At 28.4% G+C, this 13,337-nt stretch overlaps 2 protein-coding genes across 2 annotated transcripts; one reads left to right on the top strand and one right to left on the bottom strand.

Annotated features, from left to right (window-relative positions):
- Positions 1-5,460: 5,460 nt before the first annotated feature.
- On the top strand, positions 5,461-7,172 carry LOC113367151 (syntaxin-17-like). The gene is made up of 3 exons (XM_026608781.1): positions 5,461-5,776; positions 6,355-6,655; positions 6,956-7,172. Exons 1-3 carry the CDS (start codon positions 5,461-5,463, stop codon positions 7,170-7,172), a joined length of 834 nt encoding a protein of 277 aa, XP_026464566.1.
- Positions 7,173-9,593: 2,421 nt separating this feature from the next.
- On the bottom strand, positions 9,594-11,749 carry LOC113367150 (Bardet-Biedl syndrome 5 protein homolog). The gene is made up of 6 exons (XM_026608780.1): positions 11,691-11,749; positions 11,253-11,401; positions 11,001-11,178; positions 10,152-10,389; positions 9,890-10,081; positions 9,594-9,812 (listed from the first exon to the last, which is right to left on the bottom strand). The coding sequence occupies exons 1-6, from the start codon at positions 11,747-11,749 to the stop codon at positions 9,594-9,596; spliced, it is 1,035 nt and encodes a 344-aa protein (XP_026464565.1).
- Positions 11,750-13,337: the final 1,588 nt, after the last annotated feature.

Here is a 13,337-nt window from a genome sequence, read left to right as displayed (position 1 = left end):
TTATATATATACATTATTTTCATATCTCAGTCAGGCAGAGTTGCCTGGTATTAGAGATTATGAAAACAGTTTTCATAATAATATATACATTTCATTTGACTATAATAATCTATTTCATTAATATAATATCTATATATACTAAAAATATCTTTATATATCACTCTCAGCAGTCTTTTTGGTCTTCAATTTCCTATAGTGGTTTTTTATTTTTCTTTTAAATTTATCGTCATCTTTGGTCATCTTAATATTGTTTGGCAATTCGTTATATGTTTTGCTGGCACTCCATATGACATTTTCTCTGAAATTCTTCTTTCTATTGTGTTCAATGTGAAAATTGTTGTGTTGTCTAGTATAGTGTTCATGTATATCTTGATTTATGTCTATTGTTGGTGCTTGTTTTAATTCGGTTAAATTTCATTTTGTGTATTAGCTTGCATTTCTCTATTTTAATTATGTTATTTAGTGAAAGATATTTGTTTCTTCTCTCTGTATTATTTGGTGGGTGTCAGATGTGGAAAATTGTATGCTATTTTGGTGGCTTTATTCATTATTGTCTGTATGTATGTCATTTAAGTTAGCTTTAGTTGTTTGGCTCCATGTTGTTTATTCCATATAAAATTATAGGTAGTATTTGCGTTTTAAGAAGATTAGTATTTTATTTTTTTTGCCAAAAGAGTGGATCCTTTTCAATGCCCCTGTTAATGTTCCAATTTTTCTTTTTATTTTGTTTATATGTTCTGTCCATGTCAGTTTTTCATTATTATCAGTCCCAAGTTTTTATGCTTTTCCACTTCTTCTATTTCTCTATTATATTACTTTAATATTTAGTTTAGTGTTCTCGGTATTTTTTTTTATGTTTGAAATATATGTTTTTTGTTTTTATTGATGTTAATTCTTAGTTTATTTTTAGTTAGCCAGTCGGTGTATGTTTTCATGTCCGTGTTTATTGTATCTTCAAGCCTTTTTTTGTCCTTATCTGCATATACTATGGCAGTATCGTCTGCATATAGTATGTATCTGCCCTTAAATTTACATCTTTTAGGTTGTTGGTATATAGCAGATATAATAAAGGACCTAAAACAGAACCTTGTGGGACTCCACAAGTTATGCTACGACCCCCACTTGTAAAATTTCCCACCTTCGTCCTTACCACCCTTTCCACGAGAAAAATCTTTAATTATGCTGTAATACAAAAACTACTACACCCAAATCTATTAATTTATTGAGCAATATGCCATGATCCACAGTGTCAAAAGCTTTTTGTAAGTCAATAAAAATTGCAGCTGTATGCATATTTTCCTCAAGGTGCTGACTGATGGTGCTGACTAATTTTTAATTAATATCGATATTTGCATGTCCCAACTTCCTATCTTTTCTAATATTCAATGGTTTTTGATTCATAATATATATTTATTCATAGATAAAAGAAGAGCATTAATTTATTAATTAAAATTAGTGCAAAAAAGAGTTGTTTGTTCATATTTCCAAATTAATATCTATTATCAACTCAGAATACATTTGTTATATTTATTTATAAATAAATGTTTTTGAATTTTTAACAACTTCCTACAGGATAGAAGTTTATGCTTTCGGCAGAGAAGCTGATTTGCCAATTTTATAGTTCTTGACGTTTTAAGTCATTCTGAATGGTTTAACACCAAAATTGAAATAATTATTTCAATTGTGTCCTTAAGGAAGAAGGGAAAGGAGTGTGTGCATGTTGTGAGTCAAAATTCTACTTTTCGTCGACGCTGATATCTAAAATTATAAATCCATTTGACAAAACTCGATAAGAACTCACGATTCCAGTTTATGCTGAAGCGTTGTATAATGAACAAGCTTATTTATCGTTATCTTTATACCTATCAGCAATCATTATATTAAAGTTGCATAAAGAAATCTTTGAATAGTTTCTGTATTAGTATTTTTAAACATGAGTAACTAAAAACTGAACAACTTTTAATTTTTGCCAATTGTATAGCTCAAACCTATCTATCGTTTTAATCCAGTTTTTATTGCAAGGAGGTTTAGTTAAAACTATTACTAAACCCTTGCTTTTTATAAACTGCCTGGCCTTTTAGTATGACCTGCTCTTAATTGAGACAATATCAAAATTACATTTAACGGTTACGAATATTTGAAAACTTTTTTCAGAACATTGTATACTCTGTTGCAATTAGGGCTTCCAATACCGTACAAAAATCTGAATACCGGTATTCGATATTTGAAAAATGAAATTCCGGGATCCCGGTTTTAATACCGGTATTGTCGATGAAAAATTAAATAGTTATATTTTTACTTACTTCAGTTGTTATATTGACATATTAACAAATAATTTATGAAATCTAACAAAATTGTGCTGAAATGAGTACATATTATTTATTTATTACATAAAGAGTAGAAGTAGATGAGAAACAAAAAACGTGTCAGTAAAAAATATATATTTTTCTATGTTACATTTTACATTCTATATTTATAATAAGAATTAATTATTTATTAATATATTTAAGAAAAGAATAAATTATAATTCATGGCTAATGTTTTGCTTAATAAATATGCTCTTAAGAAACATAAACAATCAATTGTTTGATCATCAAGCTCTTTCCGTCTTCCGATTCTACACTTGTTGGTACAATTGTAATTAAGAAATTATACATATTTTGTAGGTTCGTTCTTTTTTTTCCTGTTTTTTCAAAAAAAGTAATTTCATCTTTTATTTTTTGTTCTAGACTTGGAGTTTTTTTCAACACACACACGGGTGAAGTATTTATTTTAATATTTTTTAATTACACACCAACTTAATTAACTTTGGTTTATATACTCACTTATAAATATCATAGGTTCAAATTAAACACAATATTTACACAATATTAAACACACTATTCTTCATATAAACATTTATTTTCCCGCAACTTTAAGATGTTATCTACACGAAATTTACACAACTGCCTACTTAAAGTTACATTTCGGCTTTATATAACATTTTATTTAGTTTAAGGGAATTCCCTTGATTTTGAATTTGATCAATAGAGTTTTTTTATATGTGTGAGTGCAAGTCAAGTTATTACCCGTTCGGATTTCTCGGGAATTACTGCGATGTGTGCAATTCATCGATAAAAGATTATTACAATGTTGACTATTCTTATGTTGAATGCAATACAATTGAGAATATGATTCATTACGTGGTGTGTTTCTACTATATTAGTTATTAATATTAACTAATTATAACAATACCCTTCGCAAATTTTCAAATTGTTGTCAGTGACACGCAATTTAAACAACTGCCCTTCTTACTTATGTAAAATGATTTATGTATAATAAATAAAGAATTATATCTCATCGATTGTATATTATGTTTAAAAATTATTGATAGTGAATTCAAAGTAGGAACGAGGCACGTAAACGCATAATAAATTTTGTAAATGAACCCTTTTATTAGCTGGCTGTCACACATAATATAATATATAAACAATCGCTTTATCTTGCCGACACCGCTTGTCGCTTATCTCACTCAGCTGAGTCGGCAATACACAATACATAGTTTGGAAACTAAAACTTGATATGTATTTTGTGTAAGTTGAATTTTTGATAGAATACTGGTAATACCGTAATACCGGTATTATTTGCATCAATACCGGTATTGAATACCGGACAAAAATCGTCCGGAATCCCGGTTTTCGGGATTACGGAATCCCGGTATTGTAAGCCCTAGTTGCAATTCATCCTTTAAATTATTGCAGTGCCTGAATACAATTGTACAAATAGATAAACTAGTTGGTTTGGTATTTAGCATTAAGGCAAGTTACATGAACTTCCCGATGTTTAAATAATCGAATTAATCAATAAAAAATAAATTAATTTATGAGTGATTAAAAGTATTTTCGAATGGATTTATTACTAATTGAAAACGAACGAACACTTTGACTCGGAGTATTTTCTATAAGCAAATTTTCAAAAATCAATAATTTTTATAATTGAATCAGTTTCCAGGACTTCAATGGTTTATTATGTTCAAGACCAAGTACTCTATATCATTATACCAAGAAAATTGTCTAATTTTAATTTTAACAAATGTCAAAAGAACTACTCATTTTCTCAAATTTTGATGAATTTTTAAAATCAAACTATTTGTCGTAAGGCCGTAATATTTCAGTAAGTTTTATAAGACCATGGTATATATCGCTAAAAAAAATCCATAAAAATCGGCTTAAATTTTTTTTTCAACAGTTAATTACAAGAAAACGGCTCGGTAGATTTTCACCTAAAACTATAATCAGTACCATTCCCAACTAATATCTTTCGAACAGTTTTTGATTTTTTAAAATCGGTTCGGTAGGATGAGCTTAAATGTGGACGAAAGATTTAACACTTTTTTTCATACGACAAACGATAGTCCTCACCGAAATACATCAAATGGCTTTTAAATTTCTAAAATCGGTTCAGGCGTTTTTGAGAAAACGTTGATCAAAGATCTAATTTTGACAAATGCCAACAAAACGACCAGTTGTCGTAGGGCCGTAATATTTTAGTATGATCTAGAAGACTATGGTATCTACCGTCAAAAAAAATAATCATAAAAATCGTCGAATTTTTTTTTTTTTAAACTTTATTACAAGAAAACGGCCCGGCCGATCTCTACCAAAAACTAATTAGGTCGATTCCCATCAATATCTTTCGGACGATTTTTGAATTTTCAAAATCGATTCAGAATTGCGGGCTAAAACGTGGACAAAAAACTTTTCACTTCTCTGCTATCTACAAAGAAACGGCTTGGCCGATCGTCGCACAAAAGTGACAAACAATAGTCCTCATCGAGATACATCGAATGGCTTTTAAATTTTTGAAATCGGTCCAGCCGTTTTTGAGAAAACGGCGATTTACGACAAAAAATCTATTGGTGCACACGCACACACACACACACACGCACACACACACACATACTTTTTCCAAATTTGGTCTCATTCGATTCAGAATGGCTTGAAACGTCGAGAAAACATAAAATTAGCGAATCGGATTTTTTGATGAAAACAAACTTCTTCGTTAAGTTAATAAGCATTGTACAATTCAGTTTCCTGAGAATTGTAGTCGCGACATCTATTGATTTCTTTGTCTGCAGCTGAAGCAGGGACATAAACCTCCCAAAGTGTCAAATACAATGCAAAGCAAAAGTTTATTTGTTAGACAAAACAATTTCAATGAGTTGTAAAAATATTTCAACTCAGAAATCGTTTTCTGTAGTGTTTTTTACATTGCACTCACAATGCGTTCATTAAATATTAATTGCTATAACGTTATATTTTCATTTAATTAGAATTATCAATTATTTTGCTATCTAAAAATATCTAGAATTCATTTGTCATTTATCATGCGTATATAGCATTTTAAATTTATTTCTAGTGATTTGATTTAGCACATAATTTTTTTTCAAATTTATTTTTTGTGTTCAATTTGCTTCAAAATATGGCTGAACCATCAAAATTATCAATAAAACGCGTTGAAGTATCTTTAATTAAATTTAATGATGTTATTGTTCCTCATCATGTTGATATATTAAATAAACACAAAGATAATATATTGAAGTATAATGCTGTCGGAGATAATGAAAAAGTTAAAAAGGAACAAGTTAATGCATCTCGAGTAATCAAGCAACTTAAACAAACTCTGTATGAAATTGAAATGATTAAAGAGCAAGTAACAGAAAGCGATCATGCAAAATTTGATAAAAGCACGGAGAAGTCGATTCAATGTGCTAAAGCAGCAATAAATGAATATTATGGTAAATACTTTATAGTTAGATTATTTTAATTTTTACTTTAAAATGTTTCTAGTATCAATGAAATTATATATTGAATACAAAATAATTATCAAAGCCAAATTAGCAGGGTTTTGAAATGATTATTTCTGTAATTAAATGAGAATGAAAACAATCAAGTCAACATAATTATGATTAAAAAAAGTATTTGAAGTGATTAATAGTGTTTAAAATACAAATATAATGTACAAATATGATTCTCTTAGGATTGTAAAAAACTGCTTTATATCTATTAGCAGTCAAGAAGTAACATGAATGGACATACAGGTGAAAGTTTGTATAAATTAAAGTAAAAAGGAATGTTAGAACTCTGATATTTCAATATATATATATATAATATATATATATATATATATATATATATATATATATATAATTCTATTCTTAGTTTACTATTATTAATAAAAATAGCACTGCAATTAAATTTAGAAAAATATTGTGTATGTGTTTATTCATTTTGATTAGCTCTCAAATATTTTTTTCAAAAACTAAACATATATGAAATATACTATTTTATAATTCCTGAATAATTTACTTTGAAGACAGTGTATCATCAATTAATGAACATGGAAGTTTGCAGAGTGCAGCTTCACAAGAATTTGCAGAACAATCTACTGAGAAATTGCAAATAATTAAAAATTCTGAAAGTAATCTTGAAGCCGAGGAAGAAATCGAGAAATTAGAAAAGTACTACACTTCTATGGAAGATTTACAAAATGAAGTGCAAGAAATACAAGAATTATTTACAGAATTGAATTCTGTTGTCCATAGACAAGATGAACATGTCAACGTTGTAGAGAATAATATTGAAAATGCTCAAGAAAATATAAATCAGGGAGCGAGGTATATAAATATTCCTAATATATATATATATATATATATATATATATATATTTTTGTATAATTAATTCTTTTTCCACTGAATGACGGTCTCGATGAAGACCGAAACGTATGGATAAATAAAGTATTTAAAAACTACTTTAGTTTTTTTTTTCTTTACTTGGTGTTATTGCCCGATTCTAAATAACTCATCTAAATATATATCAACACCAAACTCACATATTTCAAAATATATATATATATATATATCGTAACATGACATGTTTTATGTCTATATTATAATGAATAAACGTATTACCTTAGGCACCTTGCTCTCGCTGCCAAATTCAAACCTGCCTTTTATCCATTAGCAGGTGCCTTAATTGGCACTTGTGTTGGTGGTCCTATTGGCCTAATAGCTGGTTTCAAAGTTGGTGGAGCAGCAGCAATGGGATGTGGAGTATTAGGATTCACTGGAGGCCAAATACTAAAAAAAAGAAAACCTATATTTATGCAAGATGTTGACAAAAAACAGCAATGATTTATCGGTGGAGCCAAAATCATTAAAAATATGGAGAAACATATCTTTTTTATAAAATAAAAACTAATGTGATCATTGGAATATCATAATTTTTTGTACACTAATTTATGTTTAAATGCAAAGAATATTAATAGAAAAATAAATTATTTATGAAATAGTATATTTGTTTAGATTTTGCATACCTCTACCTCTTCACTTCAGTAGTGTATTAATTTTTTTGCGGTACCGGTTGGGATTTTGATACTTCTTCATTCAATATTCAGGATCATGTGTTCAACTTTGACTGAAGAGTTCATGTCGAATTCAAGTAAAACCTTTCAAATTTTTACATGAGGAAAGAAACTTGTTAGTTGCATAAAGCTTAGATAATATTTTAAAGAAAAACTATGTGTATACTTGATTTATAGTTTTATTGAAGTTAGAAGACTTTAAAACAAAAACATATCAAAGACATTGTTCCCTCTGATATAATTATTTAGCATAAACAAAAACAGATTTTTTTTAAACAACTTCTAGAAGCTATGTAGTCACAACTACATAAATAACATGTTATTACATTTTTAAGTAAATTGATTTTTTCAACAGAAAAATATATCCATAAATTCGATATGTGCTGTGATATAAAAAATTGCGTAGAATTTTTCCACCATTCTACTAGAGTTCACTGAGTCTGATAATTGTCGAACAGACTGCTGTAATTTTAATAGGAACTATGTTCATCGAGGCATAATAAGACTAGATAATATATGTTCCCACCGGTAGACACGCGGTCCGGTATAGTGCAGTAATTGGAGAGTAAAAAAAGGGTTAACCTCTGAATTTTTTTTACTGTACTCCGATTTGCACAAAGTTTTGGAAATAGGCTAAATTTACACTTAAGTTCAAAAAAAAAAACAATTTGCAATCCGCCTCCTTTCCCCAGGGGGGGGGGGGCTTAATGCCAACGCTACCCGCCAAGGTCGCTTTATGTATAAATTGACATTGAGACATTTAATCGCAAGAAAACTCTAAACTCTCAAACTCTAAAGTGTTTTCTAATACATTTACCTTACAATAAAATCTTGTTTAATCTCTTGAAAATCCTACAACCCTTGCAAACCACTTTTGAGTTAAAAAAAACTTCTATAAGTAGGTATATTTTTATAAAAATTTATTTTGGTATGACATAAAAAGATTTAAGTACATATACATGGTAATTCCCATATCTATAATTTTTTCAAATCTCAAAACTACCCTTAAATATAACAGTTAATTTTTATGATTACATATTTAAAAATTATTTAATTATAGAATAAGAAATCAGAATTTATCATAAACATCATATACATAAGTCTTCTACTACTGGTGGTACCTAATACTGCGTACTTACACATTGTTACAAATATGGTCACAATTTGACAAAAATGCCTTTAGTTTTTGGGTCATAACTCCTTTAATTCTGACTCCATCACAATTTGTAATATACCATTTAGAAGGTAATTAAAAGGGCTCTGTTTTATTATAAATTTGCATAGTTCTGGTCAATTTTTGTGTGAAAAAAAAATAATACAAAACGATAATAAACCAGAAAAAGGCCTCTGATTTCTATACTTTTATACGTATCTTTTATTTTTTGAGATATAATGAAAATAAGTTGGATTTTTACAAAAATCGAAAAAAATATTTTCATAAAACTGTGAGTTTGTACTAAAGTAGTGAATCTACTAGAATTCATCAAGATCTCTATTATGAAGTTAATTCTAGATGGAATGTGAATAATTATGATTTTGGTGGAAATGGTGTTCATTTAATCATATGATTGAAATGAAAGAAACATTGTATGTGCCTTTTATTTGCATGATAGCTATATCATTTTACAAGCTAAAAACTTGTAATAGCACTCATTTTAAGGCTTATTTTGAGTACTATAAAACCCCATTCCACCGGAATGTATAAAATGTAATACCTCGCCGTTAGAAGGCTTTGAATACAACAAAAAGAAAACGACTTTGCTCTTTGCTTCCTAAAACACTGTATAAAATGCCAAATTACTAAGATTTTAACTGACATAATTTTTTTCATTACATGATTCTCGTTGAAAGGTATATTTTTGAAGATATTTGCAAAAAAAAAAACCGCCAAAAATGTATGAAAATTATGATAGTTCTCCTATCGATATCCGACGTTATTTTGGAAAAATAAAATTACACTATTGAGGGGTGTCATCCCCACGCGAAGTGGTGGCGGGGTCTAAATTGTTTTCACTTTTGTTTTTGAGGATAAGATGATCATAATTCCAAAGTCTCGTGCAAATCGGAGCACAGTAAAAAAGTTGAGGCCTAAAACGCACCATTGATTGGAGTAGTAATTTATGTTTATTTGTCTATAGTAGTAGTGTAGTTGCGTTATGATCCACCGGTGGGCATGCAGTCTTCAACGTAATTATGAAGAAGATGGCATGACTTCCCAAAGACTTTTTATTGTATATCCATTTCTTGGAGTTTCTATGGCCAAACCCAAATCCTTGCTGTAAATTGGAACGCGATCAACAGAATGTTCTCCTTCGGCTATGTACGTAGTTAATGTAGATGGAGTATCTTTAGATTTATCTAATTCCTGTACATCTTCAAAATTTGGATCAGCAGGCGGTGGACTAAAAACCTATAAATTAATACCGTTTTAATTATTTTCTAATAATAATATACTTATATGTTATTTAAGTATACGTTATACTTTACTTGATCTTTCAATGAATACTCTACACCAAATATAGGGTTTTGGCTATATACAGAGTGAAGTGAAATTAATTCTTTATAGACTGCTCCAAGTCTATCCTCTGGATCAATTCTGAATCCTAATAAATATCCTCCACTCTGCTCCGAAACGATAATGACTAAGGCTGGACCAAATTTACTATCGCGGACTTGGATCTTATTATAAATAGATACTATTAGTTTTAATATCAACACATTATATCCATATTTACAATTAATTTATTACCGTAACTATTTGCATATATGGTAATGTGATATTGAAGCATTCGTTTAGATCAGCATACCAAACTATTCTAATGTTTGTTATTAGAAATGTTCCTAAATTACCCTGGTCGCTCGAAAGATTCCAAACACCATTTACTTTTTGATACACTTGCTCATTTTTTAAGACTGATAGAGCTCCACTATTTAGAATGGATGCTCTTAATTTCAAGTCTCTGTACATTTTTGTCGACGTGTAGGCTCTTAATAATGGTTTAATAGATTAATAATAATAATAATAATAATTTTACACATATGTATATAATATATTACATTAGGGAACAAATTCATTATCTTTAAGCGATATTTCAAGACAATTTATATAATTATAAATCCAAGTTCTCTTCTATATTTCCCAGTTTCTATAACTTCCCACTTAAAATAATTAGATTGAACATGCAGCTGTTTCAATTAAACATTTTGTTTTGTTTTTTAATTTTAATTTTTTATTTTAATTATGTTGTGCTAAAACTCGGAATGATGAATCATTGAATTTTCGATTAATGAAAATAAACCATCATTTATTTAAGCGTTAACAAATACACATTTTGAACTTAAACCACGAATGAATTTATGCTTGGAAGCATTTTAACCAGGTACGGATGCTTCACCCAAGTATGGAAAGTATAAGAAAACAGTCTATTTCTATGTTGGATACAAATGTGAAAACAAAAGGAAATTAAATCGAACCAAGAAATTAGGAAGAAAATGCAGGAATGCAACGTGGACTAAAAATTGTGAAAATATGTACTCTCACACCATGACTTCGATCATGAGCTATCATTCTTTAAAAAATTAAAATTATTTAACTTACTTATGAACACCAATCACTAAAGAAAAATGTTTTTTGTCCAATAAACTAATATCTGTAAAAATAAATTCAAATTTGGAAGACCCATTAGCAGCCATTATATGCAGAGCATCTGTCGTTGCTCTTAGTTTTGATATAACTGTTTTGATACTCATGTTAATTATGCAGTTATATCCTATAGCTGCAATTAAATAGAACGAATTAATTAATTAAACAAAAACTAATTCTGAGCATTATATACACCAAAAGGCTCACTCAAATTAACACGAGGTGTAGCATGAGAATGCCACATTAATCTGATATTTGTTATTAACAAACGTCCCTTATCTCCGCTATTTCCTTTAGAATCTTCAACAGCATCCATTCGATCTACCAATTTTTCACCGGATCTCAATTTAAGAATGCTGTGGAAATGCCCAAAATATTATGTTGCAAAAGTATAATATAATTCCAATTGTAGTAATTTAAATAATATCAATAAAAAGAAGACTATTATGAACAGTAATAAAAATGCACTGTGCGCAATAGTCCAACGGTTATAATTATTTTTTCATTGAGATTGTTGATTATTTGAAATTAATAAATTAAATGTCAGTTTTATTTTAACGACTTTGAAAGTAATACATATTAATTAATTAGTATTAAATAAAAATATACGATGTAGGCGGTAGAGCGAATATCTATCTTACTTACGAGTAGGGAATGTCAAAACGAATTTCTCTATCCTCCCAAACTAATGCAAATTCAGTCATTTTATACAAGTATAATTATTGTTAAATATTATTCAAGAATGTCAATTGACCCTCAAAAATACAAAATATTGTTACCTTGCCAACCGATAATCTAAACATTATTTGCGCATGCTCTTGCTTTGAAAAGTTTACGCATTTATGAACTTGCTCGTTGCTCATCAATTGTGTCGATGAATTTTTGTTAAACATCATAATTCTTTCTAAAATTTTTAAAAGTTTTATACCTGGAATAATTTTTCCATATATTGTTACTTGATTTTGTTAATTTATAATATTTTTGTTAACATATAGGCGATCAAGTAATAATAACAATTGTATTGTATTATTATATATATTCGTAAATATTATATTCTCAATATAAAAAACAAATGTATAACAAATTAAATAAATTATTGAAAATTAAACCAAACTTCATAATTTTATAAAATTAAAACTGTCAATTCAACATATATTCTAATAATAAGTAAGTGTTACAAAATTGTAAAAAAAATACTTATTTCATGTTAATTTTTTATGTGGAAATATAAAACATAATGTTATTTTACTCTGAAACGTTTTTCGAAAGCGATTAAATGTAAATATATCGAAATAAAGATATATTCATCCGCAATATATCCTGTTTGTAATATATATCTAATATAAATATATATCTAATATCCGTCAGAAACTTTCCTTCTCCGTTTTGCTAGTGGCTCCTTATTAGCATTCACAGAGGACATTTGCTGAACATCAGACTCGTTCGTTGGTTTTCTTTTAGGCGCAGCACCACCTAAAAATTTTTATTTTATTTTATTATAAAAGTATATAATAAAAAATTAGTATCACAAATTTATATTTTTATTTTCCTAATTAGTAAGATTTTATTACGAGTAATTGGATAACTGAACTTATTATTATAATTATTGTCATTAATTATTTACTTAATAAATACTTAATTGACTTTTTCATTGAAATACTGACACTGATATTTATATAAAACAGATTGATTAGCTCGTATTTTTAAATATTTGCAGACCTAACATTTTCAATGATATCTTCTTAATGAAAACGTTGATTTATTTAGTGTATTAACAAAATTTTTATAGATAAGTTTCAAGTTAAAATTTTTATATATCTCACAAACACCATTTCACACCTTCGCGAAAAAACAATTTGAAATTTGCAATCCAAAATACATATTTTTGTAAGAAACGGCCAAACGGGTATAACGTGAGATATTATATATTACCCGGTGTATCACGAAGAGAGTTATCAACACATGAGTCCGTATTTTTTGCTGTTTCTGAAAGTTCGCCATCTCGAAAATATTGTTTCAAAAAAGGAGCGAGGGCCCTCTTTTTGACTGTTCTTTTGACCCTGTAGTTTAACAAACAATATATTAATGAATAATTACATATAATAAATTTAATACAAAGAATTTGTATTACGTCATTGATTGTTGTTTTGGTGAAACTGGTCTAAGAATTCCGAATTGATCAATTCGAGCGAATAATTCACTATGAAAATTTTCAGGAATTCCAAGCTCTCGCACCATCCCATCTAAAGAGAATTGAACACGATCTTTGCAGAAAGCCAATATTCTTCGCAA

This window comes from Ctenocephalides felis, unplaced genomic scaffold (assembly GCF_003426905.1).
Source record: "Ctenocephalides felis isolate EL2017-DRISC unplaced genomic scaffold, ASM342690v1 CF-g0.4_SCAFFOLD_01170, whole genome shotgun sequence".
NCBI classification, from domain to species: Eukaryota; Metazoa; Arthropoda; class Insecta; order Siphonaptera; family Pulicidae; genus Ctenocephalides; species Ctenocephalides felis.
This window is presented reverse-complemented; position numbering and strand designations above follow the sequence as displayed.

Coding starts and splice junctions, on each gene's coding strand:
- LOC113367151 (XM_026608781.1), top strand. CDS start 5,461: ATGGCTGAACCATCAAAATTATCAATAAAACGCGTTGAAGTATCTTTA. Junction 5,777..6,354: donor AGCAATAAATGAATATTATG/GTAAATACTTTA, acceptor TTTACTTTGAAG/ACAGTGTATCATCAATTAAT. Junction 6,656..6,955: donor AATATAAATCAGGGAGCGAG/GTATATAAATAT, acceptor GTATTACCTTAG/GCACCTTGCTCTCGCTGCCA.
- LOC113367150 (XM_026608780.1), bottom strand. CDS start 11,749: ATGACTGAATTTGCATTAGTTTGGGAGGATAGAGAAATTCGTTTTGAC. Junction 11,179..11,252: donor TACACCTCGTGTTAATTTGA/GTGAGCCTTTTG, acceptor ATTTAATTGCAG/CTATAGGATATAACTGCATA. Junction 10,390..11,000: donor TTAGTGATTGGTGTTCATAA/GTAAGTTAAATA, acceptor ACCATTATTAAG/AGCCTACACGTCGACAAAAA.